Raw genomic sequence first — 23,895 nt, 5'->3', positions numbered from 1 at the left:
TGACTTTCCTCTAGCGTACCCACTTTCTGATCAATGCGTTTAATATCTCTTTTCAGTTCCTGAAACATATTTTTCATGTCTGCCATGGCCATGTTTATGTCCTCTTTTGAGGCTAAAAGTTTTAAGTCCTCTCTTGTGATGTCTGAGGAATGTGTCGGGGGCAAGGGTACAGTGGGTAATGCAGAGGCTGTCTCTGTTGACGGTGCGGTTTCTCTTATATTATCTCCTTTTGCGTGTGATGGCCCCTCTGCGGTCTTCAAATACTGACTTAACATTGTTGATTTGGGCTGTGCTTCTATTTTTTGTGTCTTTTTGGCTGGCATGCCTCCCAGGGGTACAGTTTTTTCTTATCTTTAGTCACTGCCCTGTGTGTTAATGTGTGTGGCCTTGATATCTTATGGGGGAGCATGACCTGTGGGGATGTGTAGTATATGGCTGTTATTTGTTCTCACTTTACTTAGTACTGATATTCTTCTGCTCCTGCTCTGTGTATGCGATGCTTATCACCTCTGAGGCCCACCAATGTCAGGCGTGTCTGATCTGCAGCGTTGCAATCTGTCCCCTTCCAGCACTGTGTGTGTGTCTTATATTTCGGCTACTTTATTTGGGGTTGTTGTATTTCTCTGGCCTGGTTGCTATGCCTGTATATGCTTAATATGTATCTCCTCTATGTGCGACTTTAATTCGTGCGTGGTAATGTCTTGCTTATTTATTTAATTGCAGCCTCTGCTCACATTGATTTTTTAAGGAAAGTCTTCTTACTTTATCCCCCTGGTCCCCTTTGTGTTCCGCTATGGTTGTTTTAACCGCCTCTTATTCTATTTTTTTTTTAAAAGGCTTGGCTGCATGTGTGGTGTCTGTGGAGCTTGTGCTGTTACCCGGAGTGAGTTGCTGCAGTCCCCCCACGTGGCTGTCTATTGTGGAGCGTGGGTCGCCTTCCTCCACCTGTTCAGCTTCCTCTGTCACTCCGGTGCAGCTGCCTCTCCTCCATCCGCCTCCCCCTCAGGCTCCGTTACCAAGTACCTCCTCTGCTTCCTAATTTGTCCTGCGGTCTGGGCCTTCTTTTCTTCCGTGTCTGCTGGCGGTGTAATGGAAGCGTTGGGTTTCTTTTTTTTTATTGCCTCTCCGCCTACCGCACTTGTTGTCTCTCTAAAAAGTGTTTTTACACCCGTTTCTTGCAGGTTTTACACCGGGCTGGGAGATCAGAGCCTAGGAGCTATTCTATGCGATGGCCATCTCGCTGCACGGCCAAGCTCCGCCCCTCCATGTTTTCTAAGTTACCTTTAGTTTCCTGGGCTTGGAGTATTCTGCTGCTTTTGCTTTTTCTTCTAAAGATGTGGTGAGTCCACGGGTTCATCTTAGTTACTCTTAGGAATACCACTCCTTGCCAGCAGGAGGAGGCAAAGAGCACCACAGTAAAACTGTTAAGTATCACTTCCCTACCCATAAACCCCAGTCATTCTTTTTGCCTCTCGTACATGGAGGAGGTGAAGTTTAGTGTGTAATTAAAATAGTGTTTTCTGAAGAAGGTGGATTACTTCAAGCAATTTTTAGGGTATTAAAATAGTGTTTTCTGAAGAAGATGGATTACTTCAAGCAATTTTTAGGGTATAGCTATGATCCATGTTAGTCATTCTGGTCAAGCTGTGGTGGCTTTAAAGCAGTGGGGAACTTGCAAAGAGGTGCTTGCTGCGTTTTCCCCACATATGTTGACTTAGTTTCAGTTACCAATGTTGGTTACTTTGCTATCTGCATTTTGGCCGGGTTGCTGTGAGGAAGGTGTCCACTCATACCTGGGGACTGTTTTTTAATGTCGGACAGCTTAACAGTCTTCCAGAGGGAGAAAGGGCACTTAGAATGTGATACACTTTACTTTGTGTATGGGGACCTTTTAGCTCACCCTGGTATAAGGGCTTCGCTAAGACATGGCTTCAGCCACAGTGTTTGAGAGACGTTTTGAGTGGTTTTAACTTATCATAGGGCTCCAGTTATATTTTGGGGTGCTTTTTACTTTGTTTTTATTCTGTTTGGCCTTTTTCACACAATGGCGTGTTGGATCTGCTTGGCCAAGCCCCCCTCCTTCCCTGTGTTCCGCGCAAGGTTTTCGTGCCTCCCCTACGTTCAGTCACGTAATCAGCACGTCTCTTGGCCCTGTTTCACTACAGAGGTGAATCTCTTCGTTGGGGCTGTGTTTCCTGGGGGAACTTCATCGCTCGTAGCACTAAAGGAGAGGTCAGAGCAGCCGGTTATCGGTGGCGGTAAGGAGGCATCTCAGTATACTGAGGTGTGGAGGGAGGTTTTAGTCGGAGCGACAAGCTCTTCTAGGCATAACCGATCTGATTAATCTAAATATAGCGTTTTTATTTCTTTTGTGTCCCCTTTAGTTAGATATAGAGCTAGAAGCAGGATATTTACAGGTTTCCTGCTTTATCGTTTATTGAGACTTTTCATAGTCTGGTCATTATTAAGATAGCAGTTAAGGCCATAGGGATATTTACAAGCATGTCTGACATGGATCAGGATGCTGTTCAATTTAAACCTTGTTTATTATGTTTAGAGGCTCAAATCGCAGCACCCATGCAATTCTGTTCTTCCTGTATTAAGCTTACATTATAGGGTAAAGAATTTTATTTCAATGTGGAGCCTAATGTCTTTCAGGAGGATGTTGTCTAGGTGTTACCAGGGCCATTTCCTATTTTGTTCCAAGCCTCCTTGGCATCTAACACTGTCCTGCGGTTCCTCACTAACTCCTAGTGGAGTTTTTTTTAAAGGCAGAGATTGCTGCGCAGGTATCCTCAGTGGTATCTGCAACATTGACCGAGTTTTGCAGGTTTTCAGGGAAGCGCAAGAGATCTAAATTCAGATAATAAGGTATCTGTCCCTGGCGATGAGTCTCATGCTCCTCATAGATGTGAGGACGAGGAAGGCTCTTATTCTGTGGGTGAGGCCTCAGATTCGGACAGTTTGATTCCTTTGTCTGATAGTGAAGGAGTTTCCTTCAGGTTTAAACTTGAACACCTTTGGTTACTATTAAAGGAGGTTTTAGCTACTCTGTATGATTCAGAGACCCAGGCGGTAGTTACGCCTAAGAAGTCTAGTAAAATGAATAGGTTTTTTTTTATGTTTCTTCCTCCTCAGAGGTGTTTCCTGTGCGAGATAGGGCTAAGGAAATCATAACTCAGGAATGGGAGAAGCCTGGGGTGCCTTTTACTCCATACCAAGTGTTTAGAAAGAGGTTTCCGGTGGAGACGTGTATCAAGGAGTCTTAGTCTACGGTTCCTAAGGTGGAAGGGGCCATCTCTACCCTGGCTAAGAGAATCACTATTCCCATTGAGGATAGTTGCTCTTTCAAGGACCTAATGGATAAAAAGATGGAGGCTTACTTGAAAAGATTTACGTACATTTAGGCCTCCAATGACAACCTGTAGTATGCATTACCACTGTGACTAGTACAGCCTCCTATTGGTTTGATGCCTTGTCTGATTCTCTTCAGGAAGAGACACCCTTAGATGAGATTCAGGATAGGATTAAGGCTCTTAATCTAGCCAATTCCTATATTGCAGATGCTGTTCTTCAAGTTCTTAGACTGGGTGCTAAGGCTTCCAGCTTCGCAGTGTTAGCCAGAAGGGCTTTATGGTTGAAATCCTGGTCAGCCGATGTTTCGTCTAAGGTCAAGCTTATGGCGCTTCCTTACAAGGGTATGACCTTGTTTGGACCGGGTCTGGCTGAGATCATTTCTGACATTACAGGCAGAAAGGGGTCTTTTCTGCCTCTGGACAAAAAGAGCAGACCTAAGGGACGTCAGAGTAATTTTTGCTCCTTTTGGAACTTTAGAGGAAAGCCATCCTCTTCCTCGTCCAAACAGGACAATTCCAAGCCCTCCTGGAAGCCAAATCAGTCTTGGAACAAGGGGAAGTAGTCTAAGAAACCCACTACCGACTCTAAGTCAGCATGAAGGGGTTGTCCCCGATCCAGGCTTGGATGAGGTTGGGGGCAGACTGTTTCAGTTCTCTCAAGTCTGGCTAAGAGACGTTCCAGACCCTTGGGCTGTGGAAATTGTCTCTCAGGGTTACAAGTTAGAGATCAGAAATTGCTCCCCCAGGGGTAGGTTCCTCCTTTCCAGGTTATCTGCAGACCAGATAAAGAGAGGCGTTCTTGAATTGCGTTCAAGATCTCTCGTCTCTGGGAGTCATTGTACCTGTTCCAAAGCAGGAACAGGGTCTGGCGTTTTACTCAATCTTGTTTGTGGTTCCCAAAAAGGAAAGGACTTTTCGACCCATTCTGGACTTAAAAAGTCTAAACAAGTTTCTCAGGGTCCCATCCTTCAAGATGGAAACCATACGTACGATTCTTCCTCTGATTCAAGAAGGTCAATTCATGACAACCATAGACCTAAAGGACGCATACTTACATGTTATCATTCACAGGGATCATCACAAGTTTCTGAGGTTTGCCTTCCTAGACCAACACTTCCAGTTTGTGGCCCTACCGTTTGGCACGGCCCCAACTCAAAGGTTCTGGGAGCTCTTATGGCGGTGGTTCGGTCCAAGGGGATTGCAGTGGCTCCCTACCTGGACGACATTCTGGTTCAGGCGTCGACCTTTCATCAACGATAAGAGTTCCCTGGTCCCGGTGACAAGAGAAGTTTTCCTAGGAACTATCATAGATTCTGTTCTGATGAAGATCTTTCTAAGAGAGGCCAGAAACTACTATCCAAGTGTCGAAACTTGCTGGAGACAGCCCACCCTTCAGTTGCTCAATGCATGGAAGTAATTGGTCTGATGGTGGCCGCCATGGATATCGTCCCATATGCTCTGCAATTGTGCATGCTCAGTCAGTGTAACGGGGATTATGTGGATCTATCTCCAAGGTCAACTCTAGATCAGACAAGGAATTCTCTTCTGTGGTGGCTCTCTCTGGAACACCTGTCCCAAGGGCACCTGTTTTCGTAGGCCATCTTGGGTGATAGTGACCATGGACGCCAGCCTAGTGGGGTGAACATCTTAGAGTTGATAGCAATCTACAACGCTTTGTTGGCTTGGCCACAATTGGCCCAGAGCCAGTTCATCAGATTCCAGTCAGACAACATAACCTCAGTGGCTTACATCAACCATCAGGGGGGAACTCAGAGTTCTGTAGCCATGAGGGAGGTGACTCGGATCATTCAGTGAGTGGAGGCTCATGGTTGTTGTCTTTCTGCCATCCACATCCCAGGAGTGGACAACTGGGAAGCGGATTTCCTAAGCAGACACGTTTCATCCAGGAGAATGGGAACTTCATCCAGAGGTGTTCTCCAAGTTGGTCTCCAAATGGGGGATTCCAGAATTGGATCTGATGGCGTCTCGACAGAATGCCAAGCTTCCAAAGTACGGTTCCAGATCCAGAGATCCCCAGGCCTGCCTCTTAGATGCATTGGCAGTCCCTTGGAACTTCAGCTTATGTTTCCTCCGTTTGCTCTTCTTCCTCGGGTGATCGCCCGCATAAAGCAGGAAAGGGTATCAGTGATCCCAATTGCCCCGGCTTGGCCCCGAAAGATCTGGTATGCGGATCTGGTGGAGATGTCGTCTCTTCCTCCGTGGAGATTACCTCTGAGGAAGAACCTTCTTCAGGGACCCTTTCTCCACCCAAATCTCATTTCTCTGAAGCTGACTGCTTGGAGATTGAACTCTTGATTCTCTCTAAGTGTGGGTTCTCCGAGTCTGTAATTGAGACTATGATTCAGGCTCATAAGCCTGTTACTAGGAAGATTTATCATAAGATATGGAGGAAATATCTTTATTGGTGGGAATCCAAGGGCTACTCTTGGAGTAGGGTTAGGATTCTGAGAATTTTGTCCTTTCTTCAGGAGGGTCTGGAGAAAGGGTTATCAGTTAGCACCCTGAAAGGTCAAATTACAGCTTTATCTGTTTTGTTACATAAACGTTTGGCAGATGTACCAGACGTTCAATCCTATTGTCAGGCCTTAGTCAGAATCAGGCCTGTGTTTAAGTCTGTTGCTCCGCCATGGAGTCTTAATATGGTCCTTAGAGAGGACGCAGTTTGAGCCAATGCATTCTATAGACAATAAACTGTTGTCCTGGAAAGTTCTTTTTCTTTTGGCTATTTCTTCTGGGCGGAGGGTTTCTGAGCTCTCCGCCTTGCAGTTTGATTCCCCTTACCTTATCTTTCATGCGGATAAAGCGGTTCTTCGTACTAAGTTGGGGTTCCTTCCCAAAGTTGTTTCTACTAAGAATATTCATCAGAAAATTATTGTTCCTTCGCTGTGTCCGAAGCCTTCTTCGGATAAAGAGCGTCTGTTGCACAATTTGGATGTGGTTCGTGCTCTTAAGTTCTATTTGGAGGCGACTAAGGTTTTTCGCAAGTCTTCAGCTCTCTTTGTCTGTTTTCTGGGAAGCGTAGAGGTCAGAAGACTGCGGCTTTTACTCTTGCTTTTTGGTTGCGAAGTGTGATTCGCCTGGCATATGAGTCTGCTGGGAAGCAACCTCCAGAGAGAATTACGGCTCACGCCACCAGGGCTGTAGCCTCTTCTTGGGCTTTCAAAAATCTAAATTATGATTACCTGATAATTGAATTTCCATCGTGGGGAGGAGACTTTCATTACTTTTGGGAAATAAGAACCAGGCCACCAGGAGGAGGCAAAGACACCCAGCCAAAGGCTTAAATACTTCCCCCACTTCCCTCATGCCCCAGTCATTCTGCTGAGGGAACAAGGAACAGTAAGAGAAATATCAGGGTATAAATGGTGCCAGAAGAACAAAAAACTAAATTTAGGTCCGCCCACCGGAGCAACGGGCGGGAACCATGGACTCTCCTCCCCACAATGGAAATTAAATTATCAGGTAAGCATAATTTATATTTTACATCTAAAGGGGAGGAGAGTTCACGGCTTCATTTATTACTTTTGGGAACAAATACCCAAGTTCTAGAGGACACTGAATGAAAACGGGAGGGCAAAAATGTGGACCCTAATCTGAGGACACCACAGCCTGTAAATCCTTTCTCCCAAAAACTGCTTCTGCCGAAGCAAAAACATCAAACTTATAAAATTTTGTAAAGGTATGTAAGGAGGACCAGGTAGCCACCTTACAAATCTGCTCAATGGAGGTGTCATTCTTGAAGGCCCACGAAGAAGCCACAGCTCTAGTCGAATGAGCTGTGATCCTCTAAGGAGGCTTATGGCCCGCTGTCTCGTAGGCTAAGCGAATCATGCTCCTCAACCAAAAGGACAAAGAAGTTGCAGAGGTTCTTGAAAAAGCCCCAAGTGTGGGGTGAAACGCGTTGAACGAGTTAACTGTCTATCAATCTGAGAACTATTTGACACCCTAGCCACTTTGTGGTTCTGTCTGAAAAACCGTGCAGATACTGAGGAACGAGGATCACTACATCTATACAGAACATCAGTGTATCCTAATCGCTTATAGAAGACTGTACACCGGAGTGAAAAATACCCTATACAGCGAGCCTATTTATCTATGCTGTACGGAACAACGGAACTTCAGTGACGTCAGGAACAGACGTCAGCAGCAAACCAATCCGGAAGTGGACACTAAGGATCAAGGATTAACACGGTAGCCCGCTTTTGGGTAAAGGAAATACAGAGAGGAGTGAGACTTACACATATTACAGCAGACTTCATCTACATGGTACGAGCTCCCCAACTCAAGTGGCTCGCTTAATCTGAGCCCCAACACACTCTTATCTCTGATTATAACCACCGTCAGGGTTACGATAGCCCCATATATGAGAGCGGATCCATCATTAAGTCAAGACTTAATTTAGCACTACCTCACTCTAGACGTAGAGTTAGAGGCTTTTTATCATTTTGGATCACAGTATCTACTTATGTTAGTGCCACTTTCCGTGTCACTTAATCAATTGTTCTAAAGTTATTAAGTTATTGTATTATTTTGATTATTATATGTTTTTAAACTATTTGTATTATATTTGATCGCTGTTTTAGATATGCATCTTGTAATAGTGTATTACATAGATAGTTTTTACCAGCCTCACCTTATATGTAGCTATTTATTGGCATTGGTCAGATATGTACTATTACCTAGCCAGACACTATTGTAATCTGCTTTGTACGAGCTAGTCCTTAGTGCCTCCTACCTCATAGTTGCTTATTTATTTTTATTACCACTCTCATATAATTATACACTCATTATTTGTTACATAATTCTTTCTTGATACATGTCCTCTTTATAGACTAACCCTAGCTCCCCAGCACCAGTATTTTTCCTTTTCTATCTGCTTTGTTCCACTAGGGGTTTCTGATTGGGGCACCCCCTTATACTTGGCATTTAGGGATCCTTAGCGCCTACTATCCCTTTTATTTCTAGCAGAGGCTTTCTACCCCCTGCACTTCCCTGAATACACCACAAAAAGAGATGTAGTCTGTCTGAAATCTTTCATAGCCTGAAGATAGAACTTCAAAGCTCGAACAACATTCAAATTATGAAATAACCTCTCCTTAGGAGAAGAGGGGTTAGGACACAAGGAAGGAACAACAATTTCCTGATTGATGTTATGGTTAGACACAACCTTGGGAAGGAATCCCAAACCAGTGTGAAGAGCAGCCTTATCCACGTGAAACACCAGATAAGGAGGCTCACATTGCAAGGCCGCCAACTCGGCTATTGCATTGGCATGCAGAGTATCTAACAGAAAAATAACCTTCCAGGAAAGAATCTTAATGTCAACATAGGTTCGAACGGAACCCTCTGTAACACCTTCAGAACCAAGTTCAAGCTCCAAGGCGGAGCGGATTGTCTAAAAACAGGCCTGATTCTAGACAAAGCCTGAACAAAAGACTGTATATCAGGAAGCTCAGCGAGCCTCTTGTGTAACAGAACAGACAAAGCCGAAATCTGTCCCTTCAAGGAACTGATTGATCCTGGAGAAAAGACAAAATCCTGGATACCTTAACCTTGTGCCAAGGATATCCATGCTTCTCACACCAGGACAAGTAAGTCCTTCACACCTTATGATAGATGCGACGAGTGACCAGCTTCCTGGCCTGAACAAGAGTATCAATCACTCTCTCAGAGAAACCTCTCTTGGCCAAGACTAGGCATTCAATCTCCATGCTGTCAGCCTCAGAGAATCTAGATTTTGATGGTGAAAAGGACCCTGTACCAGCAGATCCCTGCAACAGGGTAACCTCCATGGAGGAGACGATGACATCCCCACCAGATGCTCAAACCACGTCCTCCACGGCCACGACGGAGCAATCAGAATAGCCGAAGCTTGCTTTTGCTTAATGCGGGCCACTACACGAGGTAGAAGTGGCAACGGTGGAAAAATGTAAACTAGGTTGAACCCCCAAGGAACCACCAAAGCATCTATCAGCTCTGCCTGGGGATCCCTGGACCGCGACCCATATCTGGGTAGCTTGCAATTGAGTCTGGGCACCATGTGATCTATCTCTGGGGTCCCCCATTTGTGACAAATCTCCGCAAACACATTGTGTTGGTTAGACCATTCCCCCGGATGGAAGGATTGCCTGCTGAGAAAATCTGCTTCCCAGTTGTCCACACCCATAATGTGGATTGCTGATAGCGAGCAATTGTGGGACTCTGCCCATTCCAATATCTGAGAGACCTCCCTCATCGCTAGGGAGCTTCTCGTCCCCCCCTGATGGTTGATGTAAGCTACCACGGGAATGTTGTCGGTCTGGAATCTGATGAAGTTGAATGACCCCAGAAGAGGCCATGCCTTCAGAGCATTGCAGATCGCTCGAATTTCCAGAATATTGATCGGGAGGAGAGACTCTTCTCGAGACCATCTTCCCTGTGCCATCCTGGCACCCAAACAGCTCCCCATCCTGCCAGACTTGCGTCCGTGCTTACGATCTCCTAGGACGGTCTCAGGAAGGATGTCCCTTGGGACAGTTGTTCCGGACGGATCCACCAAGAAAGGGATTCCCTTGTCTGATCATCCAGAGAAATCTGTTGGGATAGATCTGTATGATTGCTGATTGTTTATGGAGCTGTTAATATGAGTCAGGATGGTTTCACAGAGACTCTCCCTGCATCTCCGGACTCTAACTTTCACCCAAGCTCTCACTGAGAGGCTGACAGGACTACTTAAAACTCCAGTCCCATTTCGAAGAGTACTACCCTCCATAAGAGACTACTCTGAATCTTCTGACACTTCTCTGCCAACCTCCTGTGACGAAAGGCAAAGAATGAATGGGGATGAGGGAAGTGGGGGAGGTATTTAAGCCTTTGGCTGGGGTGTCTGCCTCCTCCTGGTGGCCAGGTTCTTATTTCCCAAAAGTAATAAATGAAGCCGTGGACTCTCCTCCCCTTTAGATGGAAAATGAAGCTTTGATGGAGCAGATTTGCAAGGCTGCAACTTGGTCTTCCTTACATACTTTTGCTAAATTTTACAGATTTGATACTTTTGCCTCGGCTGAGGCAGCCTTTGGGAGAAAGGTTCTGCAGGTGGTGGTGCCTTCCGTTTAGGCATGCTTGTTCTCACCCCCCCTATTCATCTGTGTCCTCTAGCTTGGGTATTTGTTCCCAACAGTGATTAAGATGAACCCGTGGACTCACCACATCTTTAGAAGAAAACAAAATTTATGCTTACCTGATAAATTTATTTCTTCAAGATGTGGTGAGTCCACGGACCAACCCTTTTGTGTATTTTTCATGTTTTTGACTAAACCTCAGACACCTCTGCACCTTGTGTTGCTTTTCTTTCTCCATTTACTTTCGGTCGAATGACTGGGGTTTATGGGTAGGGAAGTGATACATAACAGTTTTACTGTGGTGCTCTTTGCCTCCTCCTGCTGGCGAGGAGTGGTATTCCCAACAGTAATTAAGATGAACCCGTGGACTCACCACATCTTGAAGAAATACATTTATCAGGTAAGCATAAATTTTGTTTTTACTACTTTCCATAGCTAAAAGCTATTATTTTTTATGCCTGTACATGTTTTTGAAACATTCTATATTGCAGCACATACAATAGCTAATAGTATTCTGTTTACAGGGTCTATCACCCACTCAGTGGCAGAGTACTTTCTGTCAGCACAACTCAGCCTGGTGTGCAGTTTTACACAGCTAACTTTCTGGATGGATCCCTCAAAGGCAAAAATGGTGCTGTGTATCCAAAGCATTCTGCATTCTGCCTGGAAACACAAGCCTGGCCAGATGCTGTTAATAAGGTAAATAGATTGTTTATGCAATTCTTTTTCCCATTCTAAATAGTGCTAAACAAATTTTCTTTTGATCATAACAAAGATTTATCCACAATGTTTAGCTTGGATTATATGTCTTGAGTCTCCCAGATAAGAATAATACACTGTTTATATAAAATGTGATTTTATTAGCAAGAAGATTAGTGTTACAGGCATGGTTAGACAAAAACAAAGAGTATCTAGATTAAAATACTGTAAAATACAACAATTATCACAAAAACAGGCTAATGTGATGGGAGATTATCAGCCATCCTTCTGGAGCTGCGGAAAGGTTTATACTTCACAGTAAAGTCACTAGACAGGGATGTAACAACATGGGTCTCTACTGCTACCAGGCCTGTTCTTTTAAGGGGCCCGCTCAAGCAGAGTCAGACTTTAGAGTAGCTTGTTTACGGGGCTGCAGTTTTTCTAATCACCACTAGAGGTAGCTAAACTTGTGTGTTATGATACAATCATGTGGAGTAGTTGATGCCTGGATTGGCTACCCAGCAGAGGTGGTATTGTCTCAGCCTGGAAAGGGTTAAGGTGAACTGTTATTTCTTAGTGTGAAATCTGTATTCAGAGAAGCTGTAAGCTGAGATCCCCCTCCTTCCTTCCCCCTCCCCCCTTCCTTCTCCCTCCTTAGCCCATCACAGGTCTGAGGTGAAGTGATCTTTGTGTAACTGGTAACTGTGTGTAGGAATGCAAAAAGTTTAGTTTTTAAGGATGTAACAGAAAGACTTGAGGGTAGAACTGCCCTGGGGACCAAAGCCATCAACATCATGAGCAGCAGTTCTCCACATATCTAAAGGAACTTGGTAATAAGTTAGATATTGTGTGTAATTCTTTTCATGTCCCACAACTGGGATAAAGAAAGCTCTGCACAGAAAGCAAGCTATGGTGGTTTTCTTACGGCCAGATTACGAGTTTTGCGTTATGAGGGGTTGCGGTACTAACTTGCACGTTATTGTCACCGCTCACTTACCTACAGCGCTGGTATTACAGGTTTTTCTAAACCCGGCGTTAAAAGAGAAAAAGTGAGCGTAGAGCAAAATTGTGCTCCATACCGCACTCCAATACCAGTGCTGCTTAAGTCAGCGGTGAGCTGGTTTTACATGCTCGTGCATGATTTCCCCATAGACATCAATGGGGAGAGCCGGCTGAAAAAAAGCCTAACACCTGCAAAAAAGCAGTGTAAAGCTTCTTAACGCAGCCCCATTGATTCCTATGGGGAAACAAAATTTATGTTTACACCTAACACCCTAACATGAACCCTGAGTCTAAACACCCCTAATCTTACACTTATTAACCCCTAATCTGCCGCCCCCGACATCGCCGACACCTACATTATACTTATTAACCCCTAATCTGCCGCTCCGGACATCGCCGACACCTACATTATACTTATTAACCCCTAATCTGCTGCCCCCAACATCGCCGACACCTACATTATATTTATTAACCCCTAATCTCCCTCCCCCAATGTCGCCACCACCTACCTACATTTATAAACCCCTAATCTGCCGCCCCCAACGTCGCTGCCACTATAATAAACATATTAACCCCTAAACCGCCACATTCCCGCATCGCAAACATTATTTAAATATTATTAACCCCTAATCTGCTGTCTCTAACATCACAGCCACCTACGTACAATTATTAACATTTAATCTGCCGCCCCCAATGTCGCCGCCACTATATTATATTTATTAACCCCTAAACCTACTAAACCTAAGTCTATCCCTAACACACCCCCTAACTTAAATATAATTCAAATAAATCGAAATAAAACCTACAATTAATAACTAAATAATTCCTATTTAAAACGAAATACTTACCTGTAAAATAAACCCTAAGCTAGCTACAATATAACTAATAGTTACATTGTAGCTAGCTTAGGGTTTATTTTTATTTTACAGGCAAGTTTGTATTTATTTTAAGTAGGTAGAATAGTTACTAAATAGTTATTAACTATTTACTAACTACCTAGCTAAAATAAATACAAATTTAGCTGTAAAATAAAACCTAACCTAAGTTACACTAACACCTAACATTACACTACAATTAAATAAATTACCTAAATTAAAAACAGGGCGGAGCCAACTGCCTAAGTGGCTGGACGCACATTGCAAGAGCTCCAGCTCTACAGCCCAATATTTAGGATAAAACCAAGGTCTAATATACTAATATACAGCACTAATAAAGACCTTGGTACATAACCTTTTACCAATCCAGCTTGGAACTTGCTTATTATATTCAACCCTATTTTGTGCCTTACAATTCAGCCACTACGCCGCAGTCTACAGGCGCCGTCACAGGAAGGTCGTAACTAGCAGCTGCAAGATTAGCAGCCCATGTTACCTGCATATAGACTCCATCTTACCGATTCCAGCCACCGGAGCAGTCCTAGCTGTCAAACCCTCTGCATTGCTGATCTCTCTAAAATTGGAAAATAAAAAATGGCGGCTGACGAGGACTGGGAGCTCAGAGCTCGGGACTTTATCGAGGCCTCCTTCCGGCTTCTGGAGACTCAGATGATCAAGCTTTGTGCTGCAACTACCCATGACTATATTCCACCTATGCAGGTGGTACAAAGACGAGGACTAGATAAAGTAAGAGAGGATAGGCCGTCCTCTCCTGCCAATACATATAATGCCGAGATGGAGGCCAAGCTACATACCACACAGCAGTATCAGGGGATCCAGACCCACATCAGGAAAATGGCGAAACAGAGACCCTATATCTCACTCGTATCTAAGAGCCTCTGCTCAATTAGCTCTAGCTTTGGCCCTGGATCGCCATCGGATCTCAGTCTATGGAGTGGCTCCCAGCTGCAGTACCCACACACCTTAGAAGTGATCTTGTGTGAGCCTCATAACAGCTGTGGGGACGGAACGGCCTCTCTCCTGATTGTACATTCCGGCCTACTCAATTGGTTGATGCAGCCTACCGAAAAAGAATACCCAGGTTTGCAATCCAATATGAGGTGGAAAACGGACATAGTGACCGTGTGTTGGGACCCTGGGGGACACATCAACAATGAGTCCCTTAGAGGGATTCTTATCATCCCCAGCCCTACAATATAACATATTCTCAATCTTCGTAGACTTTATGATAGAACTGGCATGGGTTGGAGACACAGAGCACTAGCCGGATCTCGGTCAATAATAGACTAAACGTATCTGTAGACACTTGTTGTAATCTTAATTATAGTAATATATGTTACGTTGCATGCATATCAGTTCATATTAACAGGGTTCCAGCTATCTTAATCAGCTCTGATGGTCTCCGGGAAAGATCACTAACAAAACATGCTGTTGCCGCATTATGTGCTTAGCAGTATGCCCTAAAGTCAGCCTTGTTTAATCAAAATGGGTTTTGCTTCTTTGTACACCATAGGCCGCTCAATAACTTTACAGCTATTCATTTTATAATTTATGCAAATATGTCATCCACTGTGTATAGTAAGAGCCACACATGAAACATATGCCTACTTGCTTTATACTTTTATCCATACTATTGTCTAGCTCCTAAACTAGCATAGCAATGTAGTTATACTCATGTTTCTAATTGTTTGTCTGTATACTGTACTTCTAAATTTTTTATTAAGATATCTAGATGGCATAGCTTAGACATTATAGGCATGCAAACCCTTCCCATGCCTAGTTCTTATACTTTGCAGATCAAGAATATTGCCTTGTCCATACACACTGACTCAATTATATTGTGTTAATATATAACGACAACAATACCATGTCCTAAGTATATTATTGTTTGATCTATTTGTTAACTGTTTGTGTATCCGCAAATGTGCTTAGTTCCTTTGAGCTCTTTAAGAAGTAGAGTTTTTACATTTGTCTAGAAAAGAGAATCTCAGGAACTGATAATGTTAATGTTCTGGATGAATCGGAATATGAAGGTATGCATCCTGCAAGTCTATTGTGGACATATAATGTCCTCGCTGAACAAAAGGCAGAATAGTCCTTATAGTCACCATCTTGAAAGTTGGTACTCTTACATAACGATTCAAAAATATTTAGATCCAGAACTGGTCTGAATAAATTTTCCTTCTTTGGGACAATGAATAGATTTAAATAAAACCCCAAATCTTGTTCCTGAAAAGGAACTGGCATGATTACCCCTGAAGACTCCAGGTCTGAAACACACTTCAGGAAAGCCTGAGCTTTTACTGGATTTGCTGGGATACGTGAGAGAAAAAATCTTCTCACAGGAGGTCTTACTCTGAATCCTATTCGATACCCTTGAGAGACAATGCTCTGAATCCATTGATTTTGGACAGAATTTATCCAAATATCCTTGAAAAACCTTAATCTGCCCCTACCAGCTGAGCTGGAATGAGGGCCGAACCTTCATGCAGACTTAGGGGCTGACTTTGGTTTCTTAAATGGCTTGGATTTATTCCAATTTGAGGAAGGCTTCCAATTGGAAACAGATTCCATGGGTAAAGGATTGGGTTTTTGTTCCTTATTTTGACGAAAGGGACGAAAACGGTTAGAAGCCTTAGATTTACCCTTAGGTTTCTTATCCTGAGGCAGAAAAACTCCCTTTCCCCCAGTAACAGTTGAAATAATAGAATACAACTGAGAACCAAATAAATTATTACCTTGGAAAGAAAGAGATAGTAATCTAGATTTAGATGTCATATCAGCATTCCAAGATTTAAGCCACAAAGCTCTTCTAGCTAAAATAGCTAAAGACATGGATCTAACATCAATTTTGATAATATCAAAAATGGCATCACAAATAAAATGATTAGCATGTTGCAGTAAGCGAATAATGCTAGATATGTCAGAATCCAATTCTTGTTGCGCTAAATTCTCCAACCAGAAAGTTGATGCAGCCGCAACATCAGCCAAAGAAATTGCAGGTCTGAGAAGATGACCTGAATATAAATAGGCTTTCCTTAGATAAGATTCAAGCTTCCTATCTAAAGGATCCTTAAAGGAAGTACCATCTTCCATATGAATAGTGGTATGTTTAGCAAGAGTAGAAATAGCCCCATCAACTTTTGGGATTTTCCCCAAAACTCTATAGAATTTGCTGGTAAAGGATACAATTTTTTAAACCTTGAAGAAGGAATAAAAGAAGTACCTGGCTTATTCCATTCCTTAGAAATCATATCAGAAATAGCCTCAGGAATAGGAAAAACCCCTGGAGAAACCACAGGAGGTTTAAAAACAGCATTTAAACGTTTATTAGACTGAACGTCAAGAGGACTGGTTACCTCAATATCCAAAGTAATTAACACTTCTTTTAATAAAGAATGCATATACTCTATTTTAAATAAATAAGTAGATTTGTCAGTGTCAATGTCTGAGGAAGGATCTTCTGTATCAGATAGATCCTCATCAGAGGAGGATAAATTATTATGTTGTTGGTCATTTGAAATTTCATCAACTGAATGAGAAGTTTTAAAAGACCTTTTACATTTATTAGAAGGTGGAAATGCAGACAAAGCCTTCTGGATAGAATCAGAAACACATTCTTTAAAATTCATAGGTATATCATGTACATTAGAAGTTGAAGGAACGGCAACTGGCAATGTACTATTACTGATAGACACACTATCTGCATGTAAAAGTTTATCATGACAACTATTACAAATGACATTCGGCAAAATAATTCCACAATCTTACAACAAATGCACTTAGCTTTGGTAGAACCGATGTCAGGCAACAATGTTCCAGCAGAAACTTCTGAGGCAGGATCAGATTGAGACATCTTGCAAAATGTAAAAGAAAATTCAACATATAAAGCAAAATGATCAATTTCCTTATATGACAGTTTCAGGAATGGGGAAAAAAAATGCAAATAGCATAGCCCTCTGATAGAGAAAAAGGCAAGAGGCAAACATCAATGGGGTATTAAAATAATGAAAAAGTTTGGCGCCAAGTATGATGCACAACATAAGTGAAAACTTTTTTCGGCGCCAATAATAACCGGAAATGACACACTAGCGTCACTAATGACGCAACCGTGTGTAAGGCTTCGGCGTCAACTATGACGCCGAAAATGACAAAATTGCGTCATAGATGTATTTTTCGCGCCAAAAAAATTCTTGCGCCAAGAATGACGCAATAAAGTCTAGCATTTGGCGCACCCTCGGGCCTAATACCGCCCGCAATTTGCAAGAAAGTAGTCAATTGAAAAAAAGACTAAACCCCAGGTAAGAAAAAAAATTCTTAAAATTTTTTATTTTCCCCAAATATGAAACTGACAGTCTGCAGAAGGAAATACATGAACCTGACTCATTGAAAATATAAGTACAATACATATATTTAGAACTTTATATAAATGCATAAAGTGCCAAACCATAGCTGAGAGTGTCTTAAGTAATAAAAAACATACTTACCGAAAGACACCCACCCATACACATATAGCAGATAGCCAAACCAGTACTGAAACAGTTATCAGTAAAGGTAATGGTAAATTGAGAGTATATCGTTGATCTGAAAAGGGAGGTAGGAGATGAATCTCTACGACCGATAACAGAGAACCTATGAAATAGACCCCCGTTAGGGAAATCATCGTATTCAATAAGTAATACTCCCTTCACGTCCCTCTGACATTCGCTGTATTCTGAGAGGAATCGGGCTTCAACAATGCTGAGAAGCACATATCAACGTAGAAATCTTAGCACAAACTTACTTCACCACCTCCATAGGAGGCAACGTTTGTAAAAACTGAATTGTGGGTGTGGTGAGGGGTGTATTGATAGGCATTTTGAGGTTTGGGAAACTTTGCCCCTCCTGGTAGCTCACTAGCTCATGGACTCTTGCCAATTACATGAAAGAAAAAGCAGCGTTATGAGGCTTAACGCTGTTTTTTTACTCATAATGCAAGACTCGTAATCTAGCCCTTAGTTTTGTAGTGTTTGTTAGGGGTGTGTGCTACGCTGTTCATCAATTCCGTTTTGTGTATGTTTGTGTTCTTGTGTCTGTAGGTGTGTGTGTGCATGTCTGTGTGTATATTTTATATATGTGTACATGCGTTTGTAAGTGTGTGTATGTTTGTGTGTATGTATTTGTTTGTGTATATGAATGTGTTTGTATTTATATATATATATATATATATATATATATATATAAGGAAGACACCATAGGACTTAAAGAAATCCTATATAAAGTGAGGGAATTCAGCACTCTTTTATAATCAAATGTATTTATTTAGCAAGATGCATAATGTGTGGAATTAACATGTACATATCCATACAACACATACAAAAAAAGTTTTCTGCACAATGTGCTGGCCAGCAAAATAAAGACTAGTAGTTTATATAAAAAACAACTCAGTCTAAATATATAGCACATCAAGTAATAAAGCATGCTCAATAATTTACAAAAAGTGTGTACAAACATTCAACCTGCATAGAGATATATAGCGAAACCGCCAAATTTTCAACAATTTGCAGGGGTTGCAACAAAGAAATTCATAAGTTTGTTGATTCAAAACCAAACGGCATACAGAGCTTTTGCAAACCATTCCTGGAAACCTCCATGCATTTGGGAACTGTTACATAATAACTTGTTTCTTTAAGTCACCCCTGAAAATGCAAAGCTCTGTATGCCGTTTGGTTTTGAATCAATAAACTTATGAATTTCTTTGTTCCAATCCCTGCAAATTGTTGAAAATTTGGCGGTTTCGCTATATATCTCTATGCAGGTTGAATGTTTGTACACACTTTTTGTAAATTATTGAGCATGCTTTATTACTTGATGTGCTATATATTTACACTGACTTGTTTTTTATATAAACTACTAGTCTTTATTTTGCTGGCCAGCATATTGTGCAGAAAACTTTTTTTATGTGTTGTATGGATATGTACATGTTAATTCCACACATTATGCATCTTGCTAAATAAATACATTTGATTATAAAAGAGTGCTGAATTCCCTCACTTTATATAGGATTTTTCTAAGTCCTATGGTGTCACACATACATACATACACGCATACATACACGCATACATACACCCATACATACATACACACACACATACATACATATATACATACACAGATACATATATACATACACACACATACATATACATACACACATACATACACACATACATACATACATACACACACATACAAACACACACATATACATACATATATATATTAGAGCTGCGCATCTTCACCTGTCTCACGATTCGATTCGATTACGATTATCATCGTAACGATTCGATACGATTCGATTCTACGATGCATCGCGATGCATCACGATTACTGCACTATTTCTGCCCAATTTTTAAATTTTTCAGAAAAAAAAATTCAAGAAGTCAAAGTATTGAAATAAACTCTTTTTTTATTTTATTAGCTCAAAAAAGGACACTCTTCCTGTGGCAAAGTCTGAACACAGCAGACAACAACAGTTTATAGAACAGTAAATACTAAATGGCAATTGTTGTATTGGTTTGGAAACAATATTATGGCATCAAACTGTAGTTACAGAGTACGTAGTGTAAAAAGTGCAGTGCTCACAGTGTACTTCTTCAGTAAAAGAAAATATTTAAATGTATATATTATATATTAGTAAGTAGTACACTATACACTTGTAAAGAAACATGAACAACAAATAAATGTCTAACCTATCTATGTTGGTTTTAATTTAATTTCTTTACTTACTTAGTAATAATAATATAATAGACATTAAATTAAAACCCAAATAGATAGGTTAAGCTTAAGTTACCACCATAATACCTTATTTGTGTGAAAATTGTCCTCAGAAAACAAAACATAAATCCCTTATAGGTACAAAATTACAGGTGCAGTCCACTGTGCCTTCATGACTGTCAATTTGTGGCAAACAAACATCACGTGAAGAATCTGGAACACAACACAAAAGCACAGAGTGTGCACACAACACACATGTGATTGTGACATATACAATTAGTTTACACAGTTACAGACTTACAATAGTACTAGAGACTGAGAGAGAGACATTTAAAACAAGTAGCATTGAACTGAACTACTATAACTACAGTTTCTTCTTGATGATTATATTATCTTTATGGGATCACAAATATAATTAGTTAGTTATTAGTTACTGTTAAAGCAGTACTACACACAACTGAATAGTGACTGAGTCTGTCACTGAACAGTACACAGCAGTCACACACAAACAAACAATACATAAAAAAGGACACAGACATCAAGGAGTAAATCATGGTGAAGAAAGGGTGGCACGCCACTCACCTGAGGTGTGTGTGCTTTATTTTTGTATTGTGCTGTTGTGTGTGGCACTGTGTGTGTGCTGTACTGTCTGTAGTGTACAGTATATTTGTGATCCAATAAAGATTTACTCAAGGTTTACTCAAGGCTTTTCCTTCCCCTATAGTGGGGTTTGGCTTCAGTCTCACTCTCTGCATAGTGCACTCATAGACAGTTAGACAGTCACACTCACTAGACACTCAGACACTAGAGACACAGTGGGACACACACACAAACAAAAACATTCAATGGCACCACAGTCAGCCACAGTCACACTCACACTCATAGACACTTAGACAGTGACACTGGGACAGACACACAATCACATACAAACAAAAAAATTCAAAGGCAGTTAATACACTCATCTCACACACACTCATAGAGAATGAGATACATACAAACTTTTCAAACTGGCACTCACTCACAGACACACTCACACACTCATAAAGAGACAGTTAGACACTGCAGTACACACATTGTTATTGTTAACTGGTTGGTTATATTCGGTTAACCCCTACAGATCTGCCTGGGAGTGGGTGGGATGGCATTTGGGATTGGGAATTGGGATCATAAACAAAAACATATGATATCTTTCTTAAAGGGTCTATTTAAAATAGACAATTTTTTAGTGTGAATGAATAATATTAATAATCCCTTATGCAGTGTGCACTATGCACTCACTGCATTGCAAACAATACAGGGGTGTGCTGTAACAATAGCACAACATCTACAAAACAGAGCACTTCCTGATTGGCAAACATCACAGTAACACTAGAAGTAGTAATAGACATTAAACAAGAAGTAGCATTGAACTACTAGATTTACTAACTTTGATTATCAATATCTTTATGGGATCACAAATATATTGTTACACAACACACACACAGTCACAGTCACACACAGTCAAACAATACCAAAAAAAACACACATAATAAAAAGAGTGAATCATGGTGAAGGGTGACACTGACTGACACGCACACATGAGGTGTGTGCAGTTGTGTGTTGTTTCTTTTGTATTGTGTGTGTGTGTGTGTGACTGTGACAGAGTGACGTGGTCGGTCGTGTCGTGTAGTGTACTAGTATATTTTGTGATCCAACAAAGATTTACTCAAGGTTTTAAGCTTCATTTTTCAAAAAGCTATAAGCTATATAACAGTAACAAATATAAAATAACTTAACAGTAGTCTGCACTGGGCAGTGGGGCACACAGCACTTTCTTCTGGATGTGCCAAAAAACATTAAATATTAATATTATAAACCTGAATCACTACTCAGAATTATGGAATATGTAGGTTTTTCTGTAAGAACACTAGTTGATCCACATGCTCTGGTTTGAGGGTGCTTCTTTTAGCCGTTACCACATCTCCTGCAGTGGAGAAAACCCGCTCTGCAGACACGCTTGTACCTGGGATACACAAGTATCGCTTTGACAAATGAGAGAGGAGGGGAAATATGACCTCATGTACATGCCACCATTTCAAAGGGTCTTCAGTGAGAGGCAGAGATGGGGCTTTACAATATTTCTCTATTTCCTCTTCAGCCTTGGCATAGGGGGTCTTGGGTTCTATTGTACCTTCAGTGTCAGTGAAAGACTGTCCCAGCAAAGTCATGAGAAGCGATGTGGACTTTCTTTTGGGAGGAGAAGGGTTATCCTCCTCGATGGCTGATTCTTCTTCCAGAGTTTCTTTTCCCTCAGGCAGTGGCACTTCATCCACGTTTGTCCTCCTAGATGTAACTGTACTAGTACACTCAATCTGTGTTTGAACAAAAGAATAGAAAAAATAGCATTCATTATTACCTCGAGCAGCCAGCCAGCTAATGCTATGTGTGTGCTCAGAGAGACAGTAATGCATAAATAAATGCATACAACAGCTCACATCTATTCAAGAAACATGATGCAATTAAAATTACCTCCAAGGATGCAGCCTCCTCAGTCACTCCTCTGTATATCTCCAATCTCTCCTCCTCTGTGAGAATAAAAGGCAGTCCCTTAAAACGAGGATCCAGGGCAGAGGCTGTATAAAGTATCTTCTTCTCTGCCTCACTGCTGTACCTCTTCAGGAGATCTGTTTTGATGGCATTCTTGATCTCATGGATCATGGGTGTGTCTCCCATGGTGTCTGTCATGTTCTGGAGCAGTTGTGCATTTAGAGGGGCAATGAGAGAAACAGTTGGATTGCGCTCTTCTGACATCAGTGTGGTTGCATCTTTCATTGGCTTTAATGCACTCACAGCATCCTCTGCATTTGACACATCTGTTTCGTTGAGAGTGCAGAGATCTGACTCACTTTTTCTGACTTCTGGAGACAACAATGTGGCACAGATTGCAGGTTGCTGTTCTAGGAACCTCTCGACCATGTCATATGAGCTGTTCCACCTTGTTGTCACATCAGTTATTAGCTTATGATTCTTCAGGCCAAGACATTTCTGTTTTTCTTTCAGACAGTGGTTTGCTGTAGTGCTGCGGTGAAAAAATGTTGATATTCGTCGCACTCTGCCTAAAAGCCTGGAGAGCGTGGCCACTTTCAGCGCCCGCTGGGATGCGAGATTCAGTGTATGGGCGAAGCATTTTACATGAGGGAATTTTCCAACTTGAGCAGCAACAATCATGTTCGAAGCATTGTCGGTCACAAGCACTACAGATTTATCGGACAGCTGCCATTCTTCCACGACACGAGACAGTAGCTCCGCCAGATGAGAACCCGTGTGAGACTCATAAACTGCTCTCGTTTGCAGCACATGCGACAAGATCTTCCAGTCCTTGCTAATGTAATGTGCAGTTACTGTTACATAAGACTCCGTCGTGACTGAAGTCCATGAATCACACGTTAGTGCGACTCGACTGGCTTGGCTCATTGATGCAATTACCTGAGCTTTTGTTTCTTGGTAGAGTGCAGGTATAACGTTTTCTGTTAAGTGATTGCGTGACGGGATCTTATAACGTGGCTCTAGTGTCTTCAACAGGTTGCGAAACCCAAGGTTTTCCACAACAGAGTAAGGCCGTAGGTCCTTCGCTATGAAAGTTGCCACAGCTTTGGTTATTCTCTTCCCTTTTTCAGAGTTGGGTGGCAAAGTTGACAGCATTGCATCAATTCTTGGCTGATGAGCTTCAGCTAGTCTTGTTATTTCCTTGGCAGTGGCACTGGCGACAGCGGCAGGGGTTAGCATCTCAGAGTGAAAACGTCTAACGTGATTTCTCAAGTTAGTAGTATTCCCTAGGTATTTAATTTTTGTGTGACAGGCTTTACAAACCGCGTGTGTCTTGTCCAATTCGTGCTTTCCAGTATGTTCATAAAATCCAAAATGTGCCCAGATGCTTGCTTTTAAAATGCTAGGTGCATTTTTTATCTCTCTATCTTTTTTGTCTCCCTCTGTCATTTTAGCATGACATGTACATATGTGACGGATGATGTTGTTGTCAACGTCAAACTCTGTCAGTGTTAAAAAAAAAAGAAAATACACTAAGTTCCA

At 41.7% G+C, this 23,895-nt stretch overlaps 1 protein-coding gene across 1 annotated transcript in view; it reads left to right on the top strand.

Moving 5' to 3' along the window:
• GALM (galactose mutarotase) overlaps positions 1-23,895 on the top strand; it is a 141,311-nt gene that overhangs the window by 92,057 nt on the left and 25,359 nt on the right. The window contains exon 7 of the mRNA XM_053711930.1: positions 10,999-11,173. Within this exon, the coding sequence (XP_053567905.1) occupies positions 10,999-11,173 (175 nt within the window). The remainder of the gene's footprint in view (positions 1-10,998; positions 11,174-23,895) is intronic.

This window comes from Bombina bombina, chromosome 4 (genome assembly GCF_027579735.1).
Source record: "Bombina bombina isolate aBomBom1 chromosome 4, aBomBom1.pri, whole genome shotgun sequence".
Classification (NCBI taxonomy): domain Eukaryota; kingdom Metazoa; phylum Chordata; class Amphibia; order Anura; family Bombinatoridae; genus Bombina; species Bombina bombina.
This window is presented reverse-complemented; position numbering and strand designations above follow the sequence as displayed.